General features: G+C 40.5%; 1 protein-coding gene across 2 annotated transcripts in view; it reads left to right on the top strand.

Annotated features, from left to right (window-relative positions):
- SRGAP2 (SLIT-ROBO Rho GTPase activating protein 2) overlaps positions 1 to 20,638 on the top strand; it is a 107,726-nt gene that overhangs the window by 74,293 nt on the left and 12,795 nt on the right. For both annotated transcript variants that reach the window (XM_010579235.1, XM_010579228.1), the window contains exons 9-17: positions 610 to 807; positions 5,477 to 5,561; positions 8,339 to 8,366; positions 10,326 to 10,350; positions 12,257 to 12,317; positions 14,304 to 14,381; positions 16,324 to 16,458; positions 17,813 to 17,918; positions 19,364 to 19,588. In XM_010579235.1, coding sequence (XP_010577537.1) covers positions 610 to 807; positions 5,477 to 5,561; positions 8,339 to 8,366; positions 10,326 to 10,350; positions 12,257 to 12,317; positions 14,304 to 14,381; positions 16,324 to 16,458; positions 17,813 to 17,918; positions 19,364 to 19,588 — 941 coding nt within the window. The remainder of the gene's footprint in view (positions 1 to 609; positions 808 to 5,476; positions 5,562 to 8,338; positions 8,367 to 10,325; positions 10,351 to 12,256; positions 12,318 to 14,303; positions 14,382 to 16,323; positions 16,459 to 17,812; positions 17,919 to 19,363; positions 19,589 to 20,638) is intronic.

Raw genomic sequence — 20,638 nt, 5'->3', positions numbered from 1 at the left:
AAAAGAGGAATTTAATGTTTTGAAGTGAAGACAGTGAGTTTGCCTAACCTAAGGTAAGAGCTAATTTTTGTTTAATTGGTCATCTGAGATGAGAAGACTAGATCAATGGCATTTGTTTGGGAACAGGTCAAAATACCTAATCTGCACCTCTGTGTTCAAGAATTTTTAATCCTCCTTGGGCAAAATTTGTGACTCCTTTATGTCTAGGAAGTTGATTCTGGTCTTCAGTAAAGATTTACAGTGCCGCAAAGTCCTGTTTTTAATATTTAACATTTGATGCCCAGTAGATGTAGTTACAGAAGACGATTATAAGATCTTTGTTCCAGCACTCTTTGCTTTGAGGTTGAGTTGCCTTGCATCTCCTCCTCATCCCAGCCTGTAAGATCACAACTGTTTTCCTACTCTTGGCAGGTTCTGCGTGCTGCCAGCCCTTTGTTTATATGGACTGTGCTGTTAGTGAGCAAAACTTGCACCTTAGTTATGGCACACAGGATGTGAAACCAGTAATATCTGTTTATTAGTAAAATGCTCCAGGGTACTTACTAACTCTGTTTTTTACTTGCAACATACTATCTTCGTTTTTTAAGTACTCTTATGCTTGCTGGACAGGTTAAGAAGACTATGGAAGCTACACTCCAGACAATCCAGGATATAGTCACGATAGAGGACTTTGATGTCTCTGACTGCTTTCAGTACAGCAACTCTATGGAGTCTGTTAAATCCACTGTCTCGGAAACATTCATGAGCAAACCGAGCATTGCCAAAAGACGGGCCAACCAGCAGGAGACAGAGCAGTTCTATTTCACAGTAAGGAGTTAATTTTCAGTATAAGCACGTATAATGTATTTAGAATTATACTCACAAGAAAGTGCAAAATGATGCTATCATCTTACAAAAATGCTTCTGTAATTGATTTTGGACAAGCAGAGTAAGCATGTTAGGTTTTAAAAATGGGTTCTTTGAATTCTTTACAAACATGTTGGGATACCTTTGTTGATGTGGATAAGTTGTGTAAAATTTGATTTCTTCTGCATCTAAAAAGGAATTGTCTGAGAAAGAACTTAATAGCTTGTAAATATCAATTTTCAAAAATAATACAAACTAAAAGAATGTTTCGCTCTTTCATATTTTTGTTATTATCATCTTAAAATTTCAGCTCACATAAGCTTTTAATTGAGTCGATGCATTTTTACAAGATGCTAAGAGCTTTTTATATTGAATTTCATACCAAACTATATGTTTTTTTCCTAAGTAGATTTATGTTAAACTGTTGAATTAATTTCCATTTTAAAAATATTTCAAAATAGCAGATGAAAATCACACCTCTTACCCTGGTTACTTTGTCATTCCTTTGGGCATCTTTTGCTATACTTAATGCCCTTTACAATCCTCTTCCAAGAATGGTTTTGCTTATTAAAAGCCTGAAGTTTCTGTGCAAATTACACTAGCTGGCAGGATGGTTTCTGCCAGGCCTTGACTTACAAAAATGAAAAAGCCTTTGTAGAAGGTGAAACTGGCTATTGAGAAAAGTGGGTGGAGAAACTGATTCAATTAAGAAGGGATTGACCACCCTGCCCAGGGTTATGAAACTAGAAAAATGATGTTTAATTGAACTCTAAGCATTCCCTCTCTAGAGAGGGACTATTGTAAGTTCAAATAGGAGACCGAACCCAGGACTTTATTTGGATGTAATATTTTTCCATTTCATCGTGTTCATATCCTGCTGCAGAGCAGTGAGGTCCCAGCAGGACTGCGGAGCCATTTCAGTAAGCAGAGGTGCAGCCTGTCATGTCCTGCACAACGTGGGCAAAATACCTATCAAGAGAGCGAGGGAGGCCCTCTTTAACCAGCCTCATCAGATGCTTGATTGATCTACTATTGACCAGACTTATAAATATCCTTTATAAGGATTTCAAGCTTTGAATCTATGAGTTTTTTCAGTGTATGAGAAAATGCTCTGATGATTATTAACGAGACTGAGGGCAGAGCTGTGCAGCAATATGGGCGAGGCATTCTTTGTGTAGGGGGAAAAAACAGTGTAGTGCAGAATAGAGATTTAAATCCCCTCGTACCTTATGATGTGCTAAATGCTGAGGGCTATGAACTGAAAAAAAAATACTAATTTGAAAGAATATTCCATATTACTATGTCACTCAAGTTGGAAATTCCACGTACTGCATTGCTAGCTAGGCAGAGCTCTTAGGTAAATATAGTGATGCCACCATGGGAATTGAATTGAAGGAGTACTGACTGTAGTATCTCTACGCTGGTATAAGCTGTATTTCCACTAGAGGCATATCATCGCACGCTGGTGCCGAGATGGCTCTGTTGTTAGGGCTTTGAAGGAAGATTTGTATGCAGAGTAGAAGCTTAAAACTTCCCCGTGTCAGTGAAAAGCATAGGAATGATGATTGACTTAGCACTGAGCTAATGCAGGTAGCTAAAGCAAGGAAGCAGCAGTGACTTCAGGGAGCTGAAATCCAGGGATGTGTCCTGGGTGCCTGGCAGGAGGGTGCTGCTGCTGCCATGGCTACACTCCTGCTTCCTGAGCCAGCAAAATTGGAGCTAGCGTGAGGATGCCTGTCAGAGCTGAAATCCTACTGCTAATTGTAATACAGCTGGCACTCCGCCCTACCTGAGAAGTGAAAAGGGGAATGAATGATTTGATTCTTTTTACCTGTAAAATGGGATAATTGTAGCTCTTTGTCGAAATGTTATTTTTTCCTCTAGAAAGATTAAAACCCAGTACAATGCTCATTCTGCGAAGTGCTTTAAAAATTAATGTAAATTTGTTATTACCAAACCCTTAAGACATGGGTAAGTATTATATACAGTTCCCCTGCTAATCGATCCCACAGAAATGTCATGCTGGTTGTGTCAATGTGCCACTGTTCCCACGTTCAGTCGCTAGCAGGGGCGCAGGGGAGCGGGGATCTGATTCACCCGCTCCTTCAATCGAGTGCCTTGTCTGAAGTCGTTCTTGCGGGGTGGAGGAAGGGAGGAAAACTGCTGAGCTTTCCAGATGGGAGACAGTTAAGGATGTGGGACAGTGGCAGAAACTGTTTTTCTTTATAGCCTCAAAAGCATAAAATCTCCTTTCCCGCAAGGCAGGAAGATATGGTCTAGTTTGCATTTCGCTTCATTATGTATGCCACCTGACAACTGGTTCTCGCTGGAAAAATACTGCAATGAGTTTGGGCTTAGAGAGGGTGTCAAAGTTGCATGGTTTTGAGGAGATGATAGGTGAAAAAATGCTTACTGTCTCTGGCTGACAACAGATCTTCACCTCTTCATTTTTACAATGCAGAAGTAACGTGACTTGAGGATGTTTCTACTGCTTTGTGTCTGATTGTACTTACTCTGACTCCAGCTGTGCTCTGCCAGAAATGAAATCCTTAGGAGTTCTCCTGTAGTTTGATTTTTTTTTTGACTGTTTTTATTAAGCCAGAAATCAAATGCATGGATCTTTGTAATTCATTGAAAAAAGCCTGAAGCCTTATTTTGAAATTACCTTTTTTTTTTTTTCATAAGCGTACTTGTAACAGGCAGGGTACAGAATGTTAGGCATGAGGAAGTAGAAAGAACGCGTGAAATACTGCACTGGATAGGAACCTTCTCTTTTTCTCCTTTAAAACAATCCCCGGTACTCGTCTGCGGGCAGGCGATGTTCTTATTGCGACCGCTGCAAATGCCTCAAAGCCGGAGCGATCAGCCAGAGCATCTGTGAGTGCCAGCAGCGTGCCTCTGCTCAGGGAATTCGCCTGCCCTGCGCTGAACCACAGCTACCAGTAGGCTGAGCTTAAGTTTTTATATCTGCTTCAAAGGGAAGCTTAACACTTTTCCAAATCGAGTTGATTTGCTGATCTTTAAGCTGCTGTTTGAGCTATTTGAAGCTGAGCCTTCTAGCCCTTCCGTCTCTTCACCTGATCATGATTTTGAGACAGGGAGCTTGGCACTTCCCAGAAACAGATTTATCCTCAAATTCCCACTTCAAATTCTCCAGTTATTTTTGCAGCTTATCCTCTTCATGTTTTCTTCTGTCAAAATTTGATGCTAAAATTTAACTGATTGAGCAAAATACATAGTTGGGGCATAGCAAACAAATTCTAATTAAAAAAAATATGGTTAATTTTTTTTTTGCCGCAGTGATCATGCTTCCTGTTTTCTTCTAAAACAACAACAAAAAGTTGAAGTATTAGCATAGGAAGCAGGAAGTGCTAAGATTCTCTGAAGGGACTTAATTCTTGTGAAATTTTTCTTCCAATGTTGTCAACCAAAGCAACATGAAACACAAACTCCTGGCAGTTAATTAAAGCCCCAGCTCAGCCATTTTTGTCTGTTGTGTCGGTACACACTACTGCTGGAGGCCACACAGTGGAAACTTTGTTAGCTCCCGGAAGGTTTCCCCCCATCCTCAGTACTGCCACAGTATATCTGTATGTATAGAGTACTCCTTAGTTCTTTACACCTTGCACGGAGGCTGCCGTTGTTATGACCTGCATAGGACAAGCAGGGTCCAGGCACTCTCATTGCTAAAATACTGGTTTTAACCTTAAGGATTTGCAGTCTAATTTGGCAATACCAAAGCAGAACTGGAAGAAAGTGGATAGAATTGGGAAAGGCTGAAGACAAGAACTGAAACATTTCATTATTAAATGAGAATCCTTTCTTTGTGTTCATTTTGCTAGATGAATTTTTAAAATATCTCATATCTAAAGAATGGCCTGTGGTATTTTAATAGTTATGTGCTATTTATGTATTTTTGAGTGTAAACATGTCCTAATTATAATGTGGACAGCTACCATACAGCAGAGTATTTTATGTGCTGCAGCACAGTGAAGATAAATAATGCTGTTCCGAACTACAAAATAAGAGATGAAAGAGCTGTAAAAACCCAGCATTTGCAGAGCTGTGAAAAATCAGAAAGAAGTGGGAAAAATGACTGCATGATTGTATAATATTTCACCGAGAGAACAAATCTGAACTTAAATAATATCTTTATTTGTTTTGTCCCGTGCCCCCCCTGCAACCCTGTGTATCATCCAGCGTGGAGGCAGACACACTATTTGACAAGTAAAGTGGGGTGAGAGAGGTTAAGTGAGAGAATAAGCACAGTAGCCGCCTTTTAGTTTGTTAAAACAGATTGCTCATTCAGTTGCCTGTGACGTGCGAGGGAAGTGCATTTCCATTTCACCCTGTCTGGAGAGGAGATGCATGACAGCTTCTCAGATATCTTAAAAGATGCCAAACATTCAGCTGATTCCCCAGTGAAACAATAGAAATTGCACTGCAGATACGTATGGACAAGCTTCAGATTTGCCTGAGTATATAAACCAGGAGGACTTAGCTCATCCTTAGCACCGTAAATTTCAGTGTAATTCTGTACTTCAGGATTATGTTCAGAATCCAGTAACCTAAAGATGCAGTCAGAGAAATTAATGTCCACTCATGATCTTGGTTTTTTCCACCTTCACAGAAAATGAAGGAGTATCTGGAAGGCAGGAACCTGATCACGAAGCTCCAAGCCAAACACGACCTTCTTCAGAAGACCCTGGGAGAAAGTGAGTCTGGGACCCGCTCGTCACTGCTATTAGCCAAGCTATTGCACTTATTGAATTAGTCAGGTGACTGAGTGTAACGGTCTTGGATTACTGATGCAAAGTGGACATACTCATGTTTTATGAATTTATTTTTCCGATCTGCATCATGGAAAAGCCAAATGACCTACATGGCTGCTTGATTAATGGTGAACAGAAAATGCTTAATGAATCACTAATGTGCATCACTTACTTGTTAAAATGAAGCATATGCCCACTCGTTCATCCTGTCCTGTCCCTGTACACGCACATTCTGCTTCTCACTTAATAATCTGTACTAGGGTAAACCTTGTGATTTACAGTTTACTGATAGTTGAGAAGTATTGCCTTGTTAGGCTGGTCAGAAGTTTCATTTGCATGGTAGTTTAGCTGCTTCTCACCTCTGTAGGTTCAATCCAGACCAAACTAATGTATTTGAGTGCAAGCTTTTATTAGGAGAATAGCAAACAAATTTCAGAGTATGTAAAATATGTTGCCTATCTAGAGGGCATTAGGCAAAGGGCAGCAGCCAGAATTGAATATGCGTTTGCTATTAGTGTCAGAACAAAGGAAGATTTCTTTCCCTTCATGGTATGGGCAAATCCTGTTGGCCAAACACATTTAAACTATGCATCCAAGTTTCCATAGAAACCTGTCTGCCTCGTATTTGCAGAGGAGAAGGTTTTAACAGTCTAAATGTCAGGTCAGAAAAATGGCTCAACTCATTCCTGGGTTTATACGCTGGAGCAGGGCTTGTGTTTTGATATGTAACTTAACTGGACTCCCCACAGTTTATGGTGTGCAAATCTTCTGAATGAAAACTTAAACAGCATGTGGTCTTTGAAGTGCTCCGCTTTCAGTTTAAAAATGCACTATAAAAATAAAATACTTATTGCTACAGTAATTAAGAGTTTCATGTTTATCAGACCCAAACCACTAGAAGGTATGGAAAGGATGTTGCCATCGTTTTGAGCTTTCTTGTTTAAAGTTGCTCGTCTCTTCAGCTGTCCTGTAGAAAGGGTGGATGAAGCCAAAGATCTATGTCCTTAGGGTATTTTTCTTCTGCCTCTAAATATCTCCAAATGACACCCATGCTGCCCCTGTGACTAATCACATTCCTGGATCATAGCTGACCTCTGCATACCGAGACCTATTTCCTCTTAACCTGCCTGCCCCTTGAACCCATCTCAAGCTGTGGTGGGGGGAAAAGAAGAGGAAATTAAATGTGATTTCTGTATTGCTATGTAGATTTAAAGGCTGCTTCTGTTTTCTTGTGGCTGCTTTGCAAACCAGAGCTTTCTTAGTCACTCTGTGAAGGGACCCAGTGTGTGTCAGGGTGAGCTCCTGCAGCTTCTGAAAAAAAAAAATCACTTCTGTCATCTGTGAGATCAAAAGGAGCTGAGAAAGGGAGGTACATTTCGTCTCCAAAACCACATTAGCAGGTTAATGGTACAAACTGGGGACTGTGCCTAGACTTACCCATAAAATGTCACTTAATTGGGAAATGGGCAAATAAAATTCCTTTCACAAGTCCCTGGAGCATGGTTAGAAGCTTTACTGAAAAACGTACATACAGCTGCATGTCTTCAGTCCCTGGAAAATTCATGTTTTTGTTATGATTTTTATTCTTCTTTGCCCATCCTCAGGTGACATTTATTAGTCCTCTTGCAAATTACCTTAATCTAAAGATGACAAGTTCCAGTAATAAAAATAGCAGCAAGTCTTCCTATCTACAAGTAATTATGTCCCTGCCTACTGTACATATTTGTCACCCTAATGTAGGAGCCCCTTGATGTTGCCACAGCCATGTAATTTATATATATGAATATTCTATGATGGAAATGGGACAGATGGCTGGAAATTCTGCTCCAGAATAACATTTTCATGTAAATTATGCACTGTTTTGGCTTTACGTGGGGAGAGGAAAGTGGCTATCGAGATGTGTTCAACTAATTGTCAGCCATCAGCAATTAGACGTTTCCCTCATTCATTCTTCCATCTCCCCAGGAGCAGGAAGACAACTGTAGGGAAGGTGGATTTTCAGCTGTTGTAAATCAGTATGGTTTCACTGATGATGATCTATACCAGCAAAAGATCTGGCCTGTACAATTCCCAAAGGCACAAACTAGTTTTCTGTCTCTCTTACTCCTTGTTGTGCTATTTTAAAATGATGCCTGCATTAGTAGTAGTCGTTAGCTTGGCTACTTCCTTGCAAACTCAGTGCAAGTTAATGGAACGTTTTTATAAATATGGTTGTGGAAAATATCATTAAACGTCTGTCTCCCAAAATAGCTTAATGCCAGCACATTCAGTCTGTGGGCTAACAAATCTGTGAATGTTTTCAATCTTACTAAGTGGCTTTATAAAGTATAATCTCTCGCCCCACCAATTCCCCTGGGAAGGGGGAGGGAGGGAGAGGTTGACAAGCCCAGTTTTTTGGCAGCAGAAGTCAACAATTAGAATGCACAGGGAACTAATTTTCAAAAACAATACTTTCCAAAGAAAGAGTCCTCGGGCAGCCCAAGCTGTTTGCTGCGTTTCCTGGTCAGCCACAGCGGAGCTGTGCCAGCAGGGATGGACTTTGGTGGTCTCCCCAGCAGCGCTCCTGGGGGAGGCAGCCACCGTCTGGCTCCCCAGAGCTGCCCCCTCCCTGTCCAATGGTTCTCTTCCTCCATCTCCTTCCGAAACTGGCTTTACAAAGCCTTTGAAAATATTTTCCCATTCCTCCCTCCTAATGCTGTATTTCTTTGTTGTCTTAACAGGTCAACGGACTGACTGTTCCCTTGCCAGGTAGGTGTGGCTCAGGGGATCATTTTTTTTTGAGGAAAATCTGATGCAGATTGGTCACTGCCATTCTAGATCAGTTACCAGCCCAGGATATGTATCTGTTAGAAAAAGATATTCATTTAGCTAAAACATAAGCAAATTTGTGCTAGTTAATATGGCTTTAAATACCATCGCTATTACCTACATCAGCGCAAGGTAGTGGCACAGCTTATACGTACGTTTAGTAACCTCTGGTCAGGTGAGTAATGAATATTTCTTTTGATGCAGTGCCTGCTTAACACCTCTTCTTGCTTGTTGCTGCCCTGTGCAGCTGCCGCAGTTGTGACCGTAAACCTGCTGGCAGGGCTGCCTGTAGCAATGGGTTGGGAAACTGGCTGGGGTTAAAAATAACCAAAGGGAAAAAAAAAAAAAAAAAAAAAGGTATATGGAGGTCTTGCACTTTTGATTGCACTAGTGCATTTAATCCAGATCAGGAAGGGGACAGGCAGATGTGAGAAACTGTTTAATTTGGCACTGTTAGCCAGAAAAGTAGTCTTCGAACTAAGATTTTTATAAACACATTTGTATTTCTGTAAGGGAGATGGGCCCGTGACTCTGCAGGGTTTATCCACATGGTTGGTGTACAGGGCTGAGTAACATTAATCGGAAAACTCTTTATCCTGTTGATGCTCTCTGCTCTGCCATGGAACTGGATTGCAGCAGTATAGAGGTCATGGAGAATAAACTTTTCATTTATAATTAGGACCAATCACAGAACCATAACTAAGCTTCTCCTGATGGGGTTTTTATAAAACATAACAAATCTCCATCTCCAAATTGATGGATTCAAGGGGCTCCACCGGGCACGAGGAGCTGGAGTAGGGGCTGTGCATCATCCTGCCTTGTTAACAAAAGGAAGGTGATTACTACTGATCTGGAGTCATTACTACTTTTCACATTCCTTACAGCAAAGCAAAGCTGACAGGTCCTAATTAGAGCCTGACATCTGTAATAATAAAATATTATTCATCATGAAACAATTTTAAATATCAAAGAATCATTACTGCTAATAGTTTAAAATAGACCTTATTGTCTGTGACAGCCCATGGAATCTGATTTTTTTTTTTTCATTCAGTGTTTTTGATTTTTATAAAAGGAATTTCCCCTGAATTAACACACTGTACAGTCTTTTTAAAAATCATGGTTCTAATCATCTTATTTATAATTCAGCAGCCATCTGCCCTAGCAGGGAATTGGCTTGAATCATACATTAGGGCCTCTCTACTGTTATCTCTCGTGCTTCATTTTTACAAGAAACTATAGGAATTTTAAACCCCAGTAATAAATTTTGAGAGGAAAAATCCTGGCAAAGCAAGGCTTTTTCCTGTTTTTCTACAATTAATATCTACCAAGATAAATAAATGAGACCATCATGGTTTATACTGAAAAGGCTTAGCCTGGCTAGTGTGTGCTGGTGTTTGAGAGGGTTTGTGTTATTTATTTATTTGAAGTCTTATCAGAAACTATAATAAAGACTGCACAATGGCAGCTCTTAACAGCACAGTAGGAACCAGCATGCTCCCACCTGCTTCTCCCCTCTGTAGAGTGGCTCATTCAGAGAGCAGCTATGTGCAATTTATAGCAAACTTCATCTTGAACAAGGAGCCCTATATAACAGATTTCCATGTGTTTGGAATTAAAATGTCAAGGGTAATCTTCTGTCAAAGCAGTGGACTCCCTTGTGTCTATTTCAGGTTTTTAGTGATTTAAAGTCACTTAAAATCTTTCTGAAGTTCCATAAATTGAATGAGACTAAGTCGTTATGATTGACTTGTATATCTGGCTCCTTCCCTCCTCCAAAATACGTGTGGTTTGGAATACTGAACGAATGAACCGATGATAGTAGAGGATTATCTTGACTTTTCTGTTCTGTTTTTTCCCTCCTGCACCAATGGGCGGTTCTGATCTTCTCATCAGCGGCAGGCGCAGCTCCACCATGAGGAAGCAGGTAATAAACATTTCCTTAAGTAACAAAACAGTGGTACGTGTATGTTTGTGTAGAGGAGGATAGATGGAAAACAGGCAAGTGTTGTTATCCTTCCTTCCCTCTCTGCCATGGACCTTTTCAGTCTTGTTCAAGTGGAACTGGTGTCTGCTCTTTCAGTAACTGAAATCAATAAAACACAGATTCACAGCCTTGATTGGTTTTTTTGACAAAATTTAAAAATAATTTTACTCTGTGTTTTGACAGACCTGGAACCAAAAATGCCAAACAGCCTTGAGCTGTCTGGACAGTCATGGTTTATGGGTTTCATGCTGTTGTTTCTTTGTCCCCTTTCCCTTTACTTTCACTGGTATCCCAGAAAAATGCTATTAAACCAGTAACTGCTCGCTTGTTGTGCCTTCTTGTAATAAAGACACAACAGCGATGCTTTGTTTCCCTGGCTGTGGTGGATAATCTGTTACTTTTTAGTACCTGATGAGGTAAAATGTGTTTCTTTTAGATAGAGAGAAACCAAAATATTTCTTGTTGATACTGTAAAGACAAAATTTGGTTTGGGATTTCATTTCATAGTCTGTCTTGGGGTGCTGCTTTGTAGTTTTTAGGATCTCTGTATACTGGAAATTAAGTAAGAGGGCAAACTGGGGTTTTGGTGTGCAGAGTGACACCTCATTTTCTGAGCTTAATTGTTATTCCTTTATTTATGCTCTAAAAATGGTCCTTTCCTATGCTGCAAATGAAGTATGTATGTGTGTTGCCATTTTCACAAGTAGTTTTTGAGGTGTCTCAGAAGCATATTCTGACTCGAGTCTCTGATTTGGAAACCTAAATTAAAAACTAATCTGTTGGCAAACACTGAATCCACAGCTCGCAGTAACCTATATGATATCACTTGCATGTGGTTTTAATGGGGTTTTTTGATTGTGACCTAACAGTTTAAAACATAACTGCTCTGAGAGTTTTAATCTCTGCTGGGGACCCAGAATATGTGATTCTCTGTGAGTTCCTACTGTCGAACTCAAAAATAAGTCTGGGAGCTTATAATGCTGTTTGGATGATTATTAATAAAGCATGTCTTCAGGGGCCAGTTGAGTGGCAGAATGGCTTCTGAAGTATTCTTAATTGGTTGGTGGTGTTCTGTACAGCATATAGTTCTAGTTCTAACTGCCTATGGCTAATTAGTAGAGAAATCATTGTCAGTATATGACCAAGTTCTATGACATTTCAATAAAACAAAAAATCATTAAACCTAAACAAGTTAGGAAAAGTGTTGAACTGGTTTTTTTATATATATCTTTGAGCAGAGGGTTGTCATCTTTTTTAACTGATCCAAATGTGACACTGTAGCATCCTAACAAGTGAGCATTTTGATATAAATTAGAGGCATTGCTGTCCAAAACTACTGTAGAGTAGGCCATACATAAACAGAAACTTGGAAGTTTTAATCACATGGTAATATTAATCACTGGCATCTAACCTTAAGCAAACTGCAGCACTTCTGTTGCTTAGTTGCTCTTCCCCCAAATGGGAGGAAGAACTGCAGACATTGCAGAAATTCAGTTGTCTGAAAAGTAATCTGTGACCCTGTGAAGCAGAGACTAAGGAAGTGTAAAGGCTTGTTTCCATACTGAAAAGTCTCAATTAATGGTGTTTAAGCTGGAAACTGTCAATCTAGAAGATTTTACTGTGTTTGGGCCTTGGACTGATGACAGCGTTTTCCTTGAGCAGGTACCTGTATGGTGCACCTTATTTAATGAATTGTGACCGCAGGGCACTAAACACATGTGGAACTGCATGGAATCAGAATATGGCAGATGAGAGGACAAATTTGCTTGCCTTTTTTTTTTCCCTTCATTTTTACCATCACTCTTCATTCTGACTGCTGCTCCTCTTTAAATTTCTCTTTGCGCAGGACTCCTCACAAGCCATTCCCCTGGTCGTGGAGAGCTGCATACGATTCATTAGCAGACATGGTGAGTTTATGGACAAAAGGTATCCTGTGATATTTCTATAAAATGAACGGTGATGTAGAAGCCTTCTGAAAAATGTTCAGAGTTGCTCGAGAGACGATGCTTGTGCAGAGAAATCCTAGAGACTGCAGTATAAAAAGTCACACTGACTTTTTTGCTGTATTGTTGGTATTGCGTGTGATCACTTTTCCAAATAACTGACCTTGCAAATGTTGTTCTTCCAACAATATCCCTTTGTTTCTTGTAAAATAAGATTCCCATCCTTAGATACCACTTATGCCTCACCTCCACTCACCTCGCTTAGAGCCCTGAAATGTGGCCTTCACACCAACAATAATCATGCACTTCCTAGAGGAGGAGGAATACTCTTAAGTATTTGAATGTAGGAGGTTAAGTAGTGAATTAATTGCTTGCTTATTGCCGCAGTGAGATGATTTATACCTGTTTTGAAGGTTAACTTCACAGTCTTGAATGCTGTAAAAGATTTTATACGTTTATTGTAATTTGTTTTCATTTTTAATCGATATCATTTGTTAGTAGTATGTGAAACAGCTGTTAATTAACATATGTAGAAAGAGGTTGAATTTATCTTCATTAAACAAGACACAGAGCCAGATAGTAGGTCCCGTTTCATTTTCCTTGTTTAATTACCACTTTAGAAACTATAATCTAGAGTCCCATTCTCATCATCACTTGGAAGAACCAAGTGCTATAATCCTTCATTAAGGCCATACTTGGCATTTGCTGGAAGAAACATTGAAACCATATTGCAATGTGAACCAACACACGACAAATCAGGGCCATCAGGAGATTTCATTTTTTAGACTCATATTCCTGGGTCAGCTTAGATCCCCAACAGAAAGATCTTCCAACAGACTCAACTGATTTCTGCACTGGATATCAGATCATGGTGTAAAGGTACAGTTTGGAGTTAGAAGGAATGTGCTTTTATACAACAAATCTACTTTAGGCAGAAGAAATGATAAAACTGCCCGCCTGACACACTTACACTGCAGGAATGAGTTTTGTTGGAGGTAGCCTGACTGACATTTCTAAATGTTTTGCTGCGTAGGTGTGGGATGAATGTCATTTTCATTCTTGGTTCTCTGCACTTGGGATTGTTTCTTTTCACTGTTCATAGCTGTGTGTCACAGCTACCAGATACAGCCACATACTGCAAAGGTTTCAGTGCGTTGTGATAAAAACAGTTGCAGAAATTGAGAGGAAGAGGCCACAGTTGCAGTCAAGAGAGCTTATTAGTTTATAGCCGTTATTATAAATAAAGCAAAGACATTGCAACATTCCTTGTTTCAGAAAGTGTACAGTTAAAAGGCTTGAGTGAACGGGAGTTGATTTCCCTATGTGAAGCATATACTTTGTTCATTAGTTGATTTGTAACAGTTGTTGCTCATCTTACATGTACCAACAAAATTGTTATGATGGTAGTATATTGGAGCGTCTCGCCTACTTGATCATTGGTTTTAATGACGTTGCTAATGCTTACTTTTTAGCAGGAAAGTCTTAAAGACTATCCTAAAACCCTAGATAGCAAGTCATGCTGGGGTAATTAAATGCTTCCGTTTCAATTGGTTGATTTGCTCTGGGCCTTTGTGGTATCGCTCTTGCAAAATAAACTGCTTCCTTGTATAGTTAGCCATATTTTACTTCTGGCTGGTATACCTTTAGTTTATGACTTTCTCTAGGTTGTAAAATCCTCTGGGGATCCTTCAGGGTAAAAGATAACATGCATGGCTGTTATAACCCAGTTATTCTGTCAGTTTACGAAGAAGGGTTAATATTTTTTCTCCATGTGCTGAGTTCTGTATTTACATATTCTGTATGTGCCTGGACATATAAGGGAAAGGTGGCTTTTAAAACAGTGTATTTTTGCCTGTGTTGCTTATGTTTCCTTTATCATATATGCTGTATCTGATGAAGGTGCCAGCTTATCTTATCTTATTGTTATCAACATCTCTTATTGTGTTACAGGTTTGCAGCATGAAGGAATATTCAGAGTGTCTGGGTCACAAGTTGAAGTGAATGACATAAAAAATGCATTTGAGAGAGGTAAGGAAGATCTATTCCAGTATCTCAGAAATGATTGCCAAATGTATGTGTTTAAATATTCTGAAATGGCCTGTTTTGAATGCAACTTGCTATATTTTGTCCCTTTAATTTCTGTGTTTCCTAAGTGAGCCTAGCCCAAACACTTCCCCAGTGCTCATTAACCTTGAATACTCAGTTGTTTGGCATTATGCTTTATATCTTGTAGAGTGTCTATACAATAAATACCCTGAATTCAATCTTCTCCCATGTCTGATAGCTTATTGATTATTTGTAACACTAAAGGATATAGAGAATTTCATTATTGGGTGAAACTGCATTTTCCTACCCTCTCCCCCCAGCTCTTTGTGAATAGGCTGGCTGCTAGAGGATGAAATTTTATGTTTTGCATGTTCTTGAGGCACAGCTTGGCTACATTTATTCTAAATATCAGCAAGTGAGAGAGTAAATTTCAAGACACTGTTAACTTGACGTAGCTTTTAATAGATTTGATTTTCTATGTGAAGAACCATTCCATACAAAGGCAAAGAACGGCTGGGAGCCTCCTGACTCATCAGCTTCTAGCTGAGCTGTTCTCCCTAGCAGAGCAGGTTCAGAAGAGCTCGCTCTTCAGGCAGTCCTTGCAGCCGGTCTCCCCAGTCTTGCTTGGGTCACTGAAAACAACAGGGCTTGTGTTAATTCCCTGATTACATCACTCTAAAAGAATATCATGTGTTTCTGTGCTTGCTGTTGGAAGAGATGAGCAGTAATTAATTAGTTATAGCAAGTTTATTTTGCTGTTGGGAAGAGAGAACTTTAATGAGCAACATGTGTGAAATGTGGCATCTAATTTCACCTGTCTTCATCTCCATCTACCTGCAAATTAAAATCCTCAAGAATAGAGGAAGCAGAACTGTGTATCATAGGCTGCAGGTGAAGGCTTGATACCAGAATCAGACCCCTTTTTTACATAAAGGAAATACCAGTCATCTTGGGAAAATAGCCAGTTGTTCCAGCACTAACATGCATAAATAAAAAGGTGGGGTGGGTTTTTTTTGTTTAGGTTTTTTTTTTTCCTTCATCTCACTTGTCTCTGTAAAGCATATGGTGGACAGAACGCACAAAGTTAACAATAATGTCTCTGCAGTTTATTACTTCATCCAGAACCCTTGGTGGCAGTTAATATCAAGGATAATGCTCCTGTTTGTAGTGGCCCATTTATTATCCTGTGTGTTATTAAAATAATAGGCAAGCTTTGGTAATTTCAGTCACATAATGGATATATATAGCTTCAGTTTGAGGATTGCCCCGTCATTAAATCTAATTATATCTGATAGGGAGTTTTCCCTAGGGAACAACTCCTTAAGTGGGCATCTTTTCTTTTGTAATACAGACAAACTGTGGCATATCTGCAGCAACAAATTCTCTGTCCCAGAAACACTCCTCCCCCCCGCCAATTCAACATAAGATGTCTGCATCCTGCCGAGCCAAGTGTATGATGCTCAGTGGCCTCTTGTGTGTCCACTGAATCCACTTTAGCTTCAGTTGTGAGTTTGCGTAAAGACCTGCTCCTGGACTCGTGTAATGTTCACCTCCGTGGTGGATCTGTGGAGTTCACAACCTACCAGAATATCTGGAGTACAGAGCCTGGAAGTGTAGCTACTGCTGTAGGAGCAACACCACCCTCTGTGGGCGTGAGCCAGGCGCTCCGGTGTCAGACTGTAATCTGTTTGATAGAAAGCTGTCCCAGGTCTCCTGGGATTGCTGTCAGAGGCTTCCCTTCTCAGCTGCGATGCACAGGAGAGATCTCTCTCTACCTCATGCTGGTTGTAGTGCAGTTGGAGTAGGTGGGATTAACTTTCTGCTGCATAAATCCTTTTCTCCAGCTGAGGTGCATCCTCCCAGTCTGATACTTTTCTCCAGTATTCTGATTTTTCTTGCCTGCTTTTCTTTGCTTGTCATGAAGGAGAAGATCCATTGGCTGGGGACCAGAATGACCATGACATGGATTCAATAGCAGGAGTTCTGAAGCTCTATTTTCGAGGGTTGGAGCACCCTCTCTTCCCCAAGGATATCTTTCATGATCTGATTGCCTGTGTCAGTAAGTATATAAAGATCTGAAAAAAAATAGGATTAATTTTTCTAATCTCCCACTTTTCGCCCCTCACCCTTTTTCCTGACTCTAAAATAAGTTTTTTTGTGGTTACTTTGGTTGGGTTTGTGTTGCACTGGTATCCTAGTCTTTATTAGCCACAGTCTGGGCAGTTACCTGGTCACAGCCATCCTTATTCCGATAGCAATTTTTTTAGGAATGAGCAAGGAGATAGAAATGAATAAATTTTAAGGGCTGTGTCATGGATTTTTCTGAGACAGTGCTTCGTGACAGGGTTCTTTTAAAACAGAATAAAGCAAAGCCCTCCACTTCTGAAAAATGATCTTTAAGCCCTCTCATCAGAAGGTGTCAGAAATGCCCTCTCAGAAGCAGGGATTGCCAGCAGGGTTTCTTGCCCTGTGTGCTTTCCCTAGCGTGGATAGATACACACTGCCTGTACGTCTGCTGCCATGCTTCTGCATGCTCTCTTTAGCTGGCAAGGTAGTAGTCCTATACCTTTTAGCTTCATAACTATGAGGGGCCATCTACTGACTCCTGTTAAAGAATTTCAATCAAGAGGGCAGTCACAGTCTGGTTGTAAACATTTTTGACAGTTCCTAAAGGTGGTTCTGGTAGGCAGAGGGTTGTTTGTGGGTTTTGTATGTGAACAACCTCATTTTAAATGGCCTGACTATTGCCATGTCCTTCAGAATCGAAGAATGATCCTATTGTCCAAGTATTGAAATGGCTTTTGCGGTGGCAGCCTTTGAAGTAAAGCAGAAGATAACTGCTTCTAAAATGGCTCATGGTTTTCTTCTCCTGATAAATGCATTTACAGAGTTGAATTCACATTATATGAGAAGTAAAATCTGCTTCCAAATAAGTTCTCCCTTCTGAGATGATTTATGCTGCCCACTTATTTCTCAGTAGGCTGCTGCGCACAGAGCTTTTTGCCTCACCCTTTAACTATGTTAATTTTCCTTTGAGTGTTATACAATTTCTTTTTTAAACACCCACCTTTCTAAGCTAACTTGAATGAGCTATTGTGCCAGAACTATTGAAACAGATGACATCCAGTGCTCCCACGCTAGGAAGGAGCTTGCAGTGAAGTTTCACGTGTTCAGGGACCTTCATTGTCAAAGGCTTCACCAGCAGGTTCTGCAGCCTTTGCGTTCCCATGCTGGGCAGCACCGGAGGGTCCAGGAAATGGGCAGACCCTTCCTTCCTCCTGCTGCTGCTCTGCTGGCTGCCCTTCTGAATAGTTTGCACAGGAACCATCACAGTATACTGGTTGCGTTTGGACTCACTGGCAAGTTGTGGGTATGGTGATGTGATGACTCACTGGTGCTCTTTCTTCTTTCAGCAATGGATAATTTACAAGAGAGAGCGCTCCACATCCGGAAGGTGCTTCTGAACCTGCCGAAGACCACTCTGATTGTAATGAGATACCTCTTTGCATTCCTCAATCAGTGAGTATCCTTGAGAGCACCATGGTCCTGCTGTAGGACTTGGTATAAACATGATAAGTGACAGAACCAGCCTTGATATTGCTTCATGTGATCTGTGCAACGGTTCAAGGTACAAAGTGCACAGTAGCTTGCTATTGCATCTGCCTTCCTGGGCTTTTCAGCCGTGCCAAAATTCATCCCAATGATAAAAATGGAGTCTCAAAGGAGTTCCAGAAATGAAAGTGAATAAAGTGCTGGTAACCCAAGCAAAAAGTGATACGAAAGAGTCAGAAACTGGGTTCCGCACCAGCAAGGAGCGCTACGTACTGAGTAATATGAGTGGTAGAGAGTGAGTTTATTTTTTTAAAACAGTCCACTGAATCAGGCTTGGCAGCAAGGAGTCAATAGTTTCCTCCAGTAACATGGTCTTGACACCTGAGGTAGCATAAAGGAAAAATGTCCTAACCAGAAGGTTATATATACATTGTCAAAGCCCTTCGAATATCGTTTAGGTGAAAGAGAAATACGACTGTAAGACAATATTTTGACCTGACAGAGACCTGAGGCTTACTGTCTGCTTTTGTAAAGCTCCAGTTCATCAGCTACTTTTGATGAACATCTTATTCCTTACATTAAAATGAGGCAATGTTAGAGTTTGAGGTTTTTCTAAAAGATTTGTATTAAAATGGAGCAGGACATTTACTAAACCTATCCATATATTCAAGTGGTTATTTCTGTTTGGAAAGCAGGGGGGTTGTTTCACAGATGTCACTGCTGGAGTCACTGAAATGTGACTTTCCAGTCTCAGTAGCTTTTAATTATTCCAGGTAGTGATCTAGAAAACAGGGAGTTTCAAGGGGAATTGTATTGGAACTTAGTTTTCTGTTCATTCTTTAATTGGCATCTGAAAGGCTTAAATTGCAGGCTTGGGACAAAATTTAGTGAGGTAAAAATTGTGTTTTAAAAAATGGCACCATATAGAAACTATAAGATTCAGATTTGCTGGGAAATCCTGAAGAAGAGTCTCAAAAAAGGCCCACTTGAGAAGCTCCTGGGCCTTGGAGAAAGGATATAACACTCTGCGCGCTTGACCACATGCACTTAGGCAGAGTGGACCTGATATAACTCTGGTGAGTGTTGGGCTGCAAGTGGGCTATGAAGAACAATAATACAGAGTAATTAAAGACAAAGATTGATGTCCTCCCCTTGTAAAGTCAGCACCCAGTACTTTTCACATAGTCTCGAGCTTTCAAACTCCATTTGCGGTTTCTATTTCATTTCTCTGTAAATGCCATCAGTATCTCATCTTTTACGCAGACCCAGAACATTCATGTCCCAGCTGATCAGCTTTAAACAGCAGAAAGCCCAGAGCAAACTTTCCCAGATCATCTGTCCTCCAGCAGATGATGGTGATGATAATATTGTTTTCTGCTGTTAACCCTCTTCCCCACTTCTGTTTTGTGCAGCTTATCTCAGTTCAGTGAAGAGAACATGATGGATCCCTACAATTTAGCCATCTGCTTTGGGCCAACACTGATGTCTGTGCCTGAAGGTCATGATCAAGTCTCTTGCCAAGCTCATGTCAATGAATTGATCAAAACCATCATCATCCAACATGAGAACATCTTCCCAGGACCAAGGGAGCTGGAGGGTCCCGTCTATAGCAGAGGTGGAAACACTGAGGATTACTGGTATGATAGATACCTCTGAGGAGAAAATGAATGGGTGGATATTATTTACGGATTAGTATGCTAGAGTCATGTGTTCTGTGTTGTCTAATTCTGGATTTGAGCATCTGGCCCAGCCTTTCAAAAATCTGTTTTATGGAAGAGAAGATGGCTGTGGTATCTCTGGAGAGTCATCAACCTAAAAGAAAGAAGCTGGTAGAAAGTAGCTATTCGGTTGCCAAACCTAGCTCACTTACCTTGAAGGGCAAGGTTGTGTAGGGATTTTCTTGGATGTTCTGGTATGGTAGCTGCCCAAATCAATCTTTTTTTTCCCTCTTCTCTTTTCTTTTTAATCCTGCTTTTGGTTGGGGTTTTTTTGTTGTCGGTTTTTTTTCCTGCTTGTCTTGAGTGCCTTTGCTTCAGATACAGGGGTCACTTGCAGCTGAACCTAGAAAGCTGTGGCATGGTTTAATTTTCAGGGCAGCAGTGATGGTGGGGGAGGGAAGAGGGAGGAATGCAAAATCACCGTTTCCATCCAGCTTAAAGCTCAAGAGGCCCGGCCGCATGTTCAGTCTGAAAGCCACATCTGGAAACAATTCAGCCAGAGCGGCTCCTGTCATCTGGGGTGGAAGGTTGGGGAGTGGGGGAAGGAAAGGAGGTGTTTTCTTTCCTACTGGCCAAGCTGATCTCTCCCTCTGAAAATGAGGAATGTTAAATTGTGTCCTGCTTCTCCCCCCACTCCTTCCCTCCTCTAGTGTCCCAGGAATGCAAGTGATTATTTTCATATACTAAAATAAATACATTTTTTAAATGAAGTCACTCTGGTGACAGAGCTAGCCTTGTTTCCCTGACTTGTTTCAGAGTAGCTTTAACTATCAGCTCGCTCCACGTACGTGCAGTGAGGAGAGGCTCCTCTATACTAACTGCTGTACGCAGAAGACTTGCCAGAGCCCCTTTTGGAAATTATGTTAGTTTTACCCTTCACTCTGATGTTTTTAGCTGATGTTATATGTGAAAGAATTGCAGGGGAAAAAAAATTTAAGAATCTTTATGACCTTAAAGAAACACATTAAC

The sequence above is a fragment of the Haliaeetus leucocephalus genome, unplaced genomic scaffold (assembly GCF_000737465.1).
Source record: "Haliaeetus leucocephalus isolate CR32 unplaced genomic scaffold, Haliaeetus_leucocephalus-4.0 Scaffold68, whole genome shotgun sequence".
In the NCBI taxonomy this organism is placed as follows: Eukaryota; Metazoa; Chordata; class Aves; order Accipitriformes; family Accipitridae; genus Haliaeetus; species Haliaeetus leucocephalus.
The sequence above is the reverse complement of the archived record's forward strand: the minus strand, read 5'-3'. Positions and strand labels throughout refer to the sequence as shown.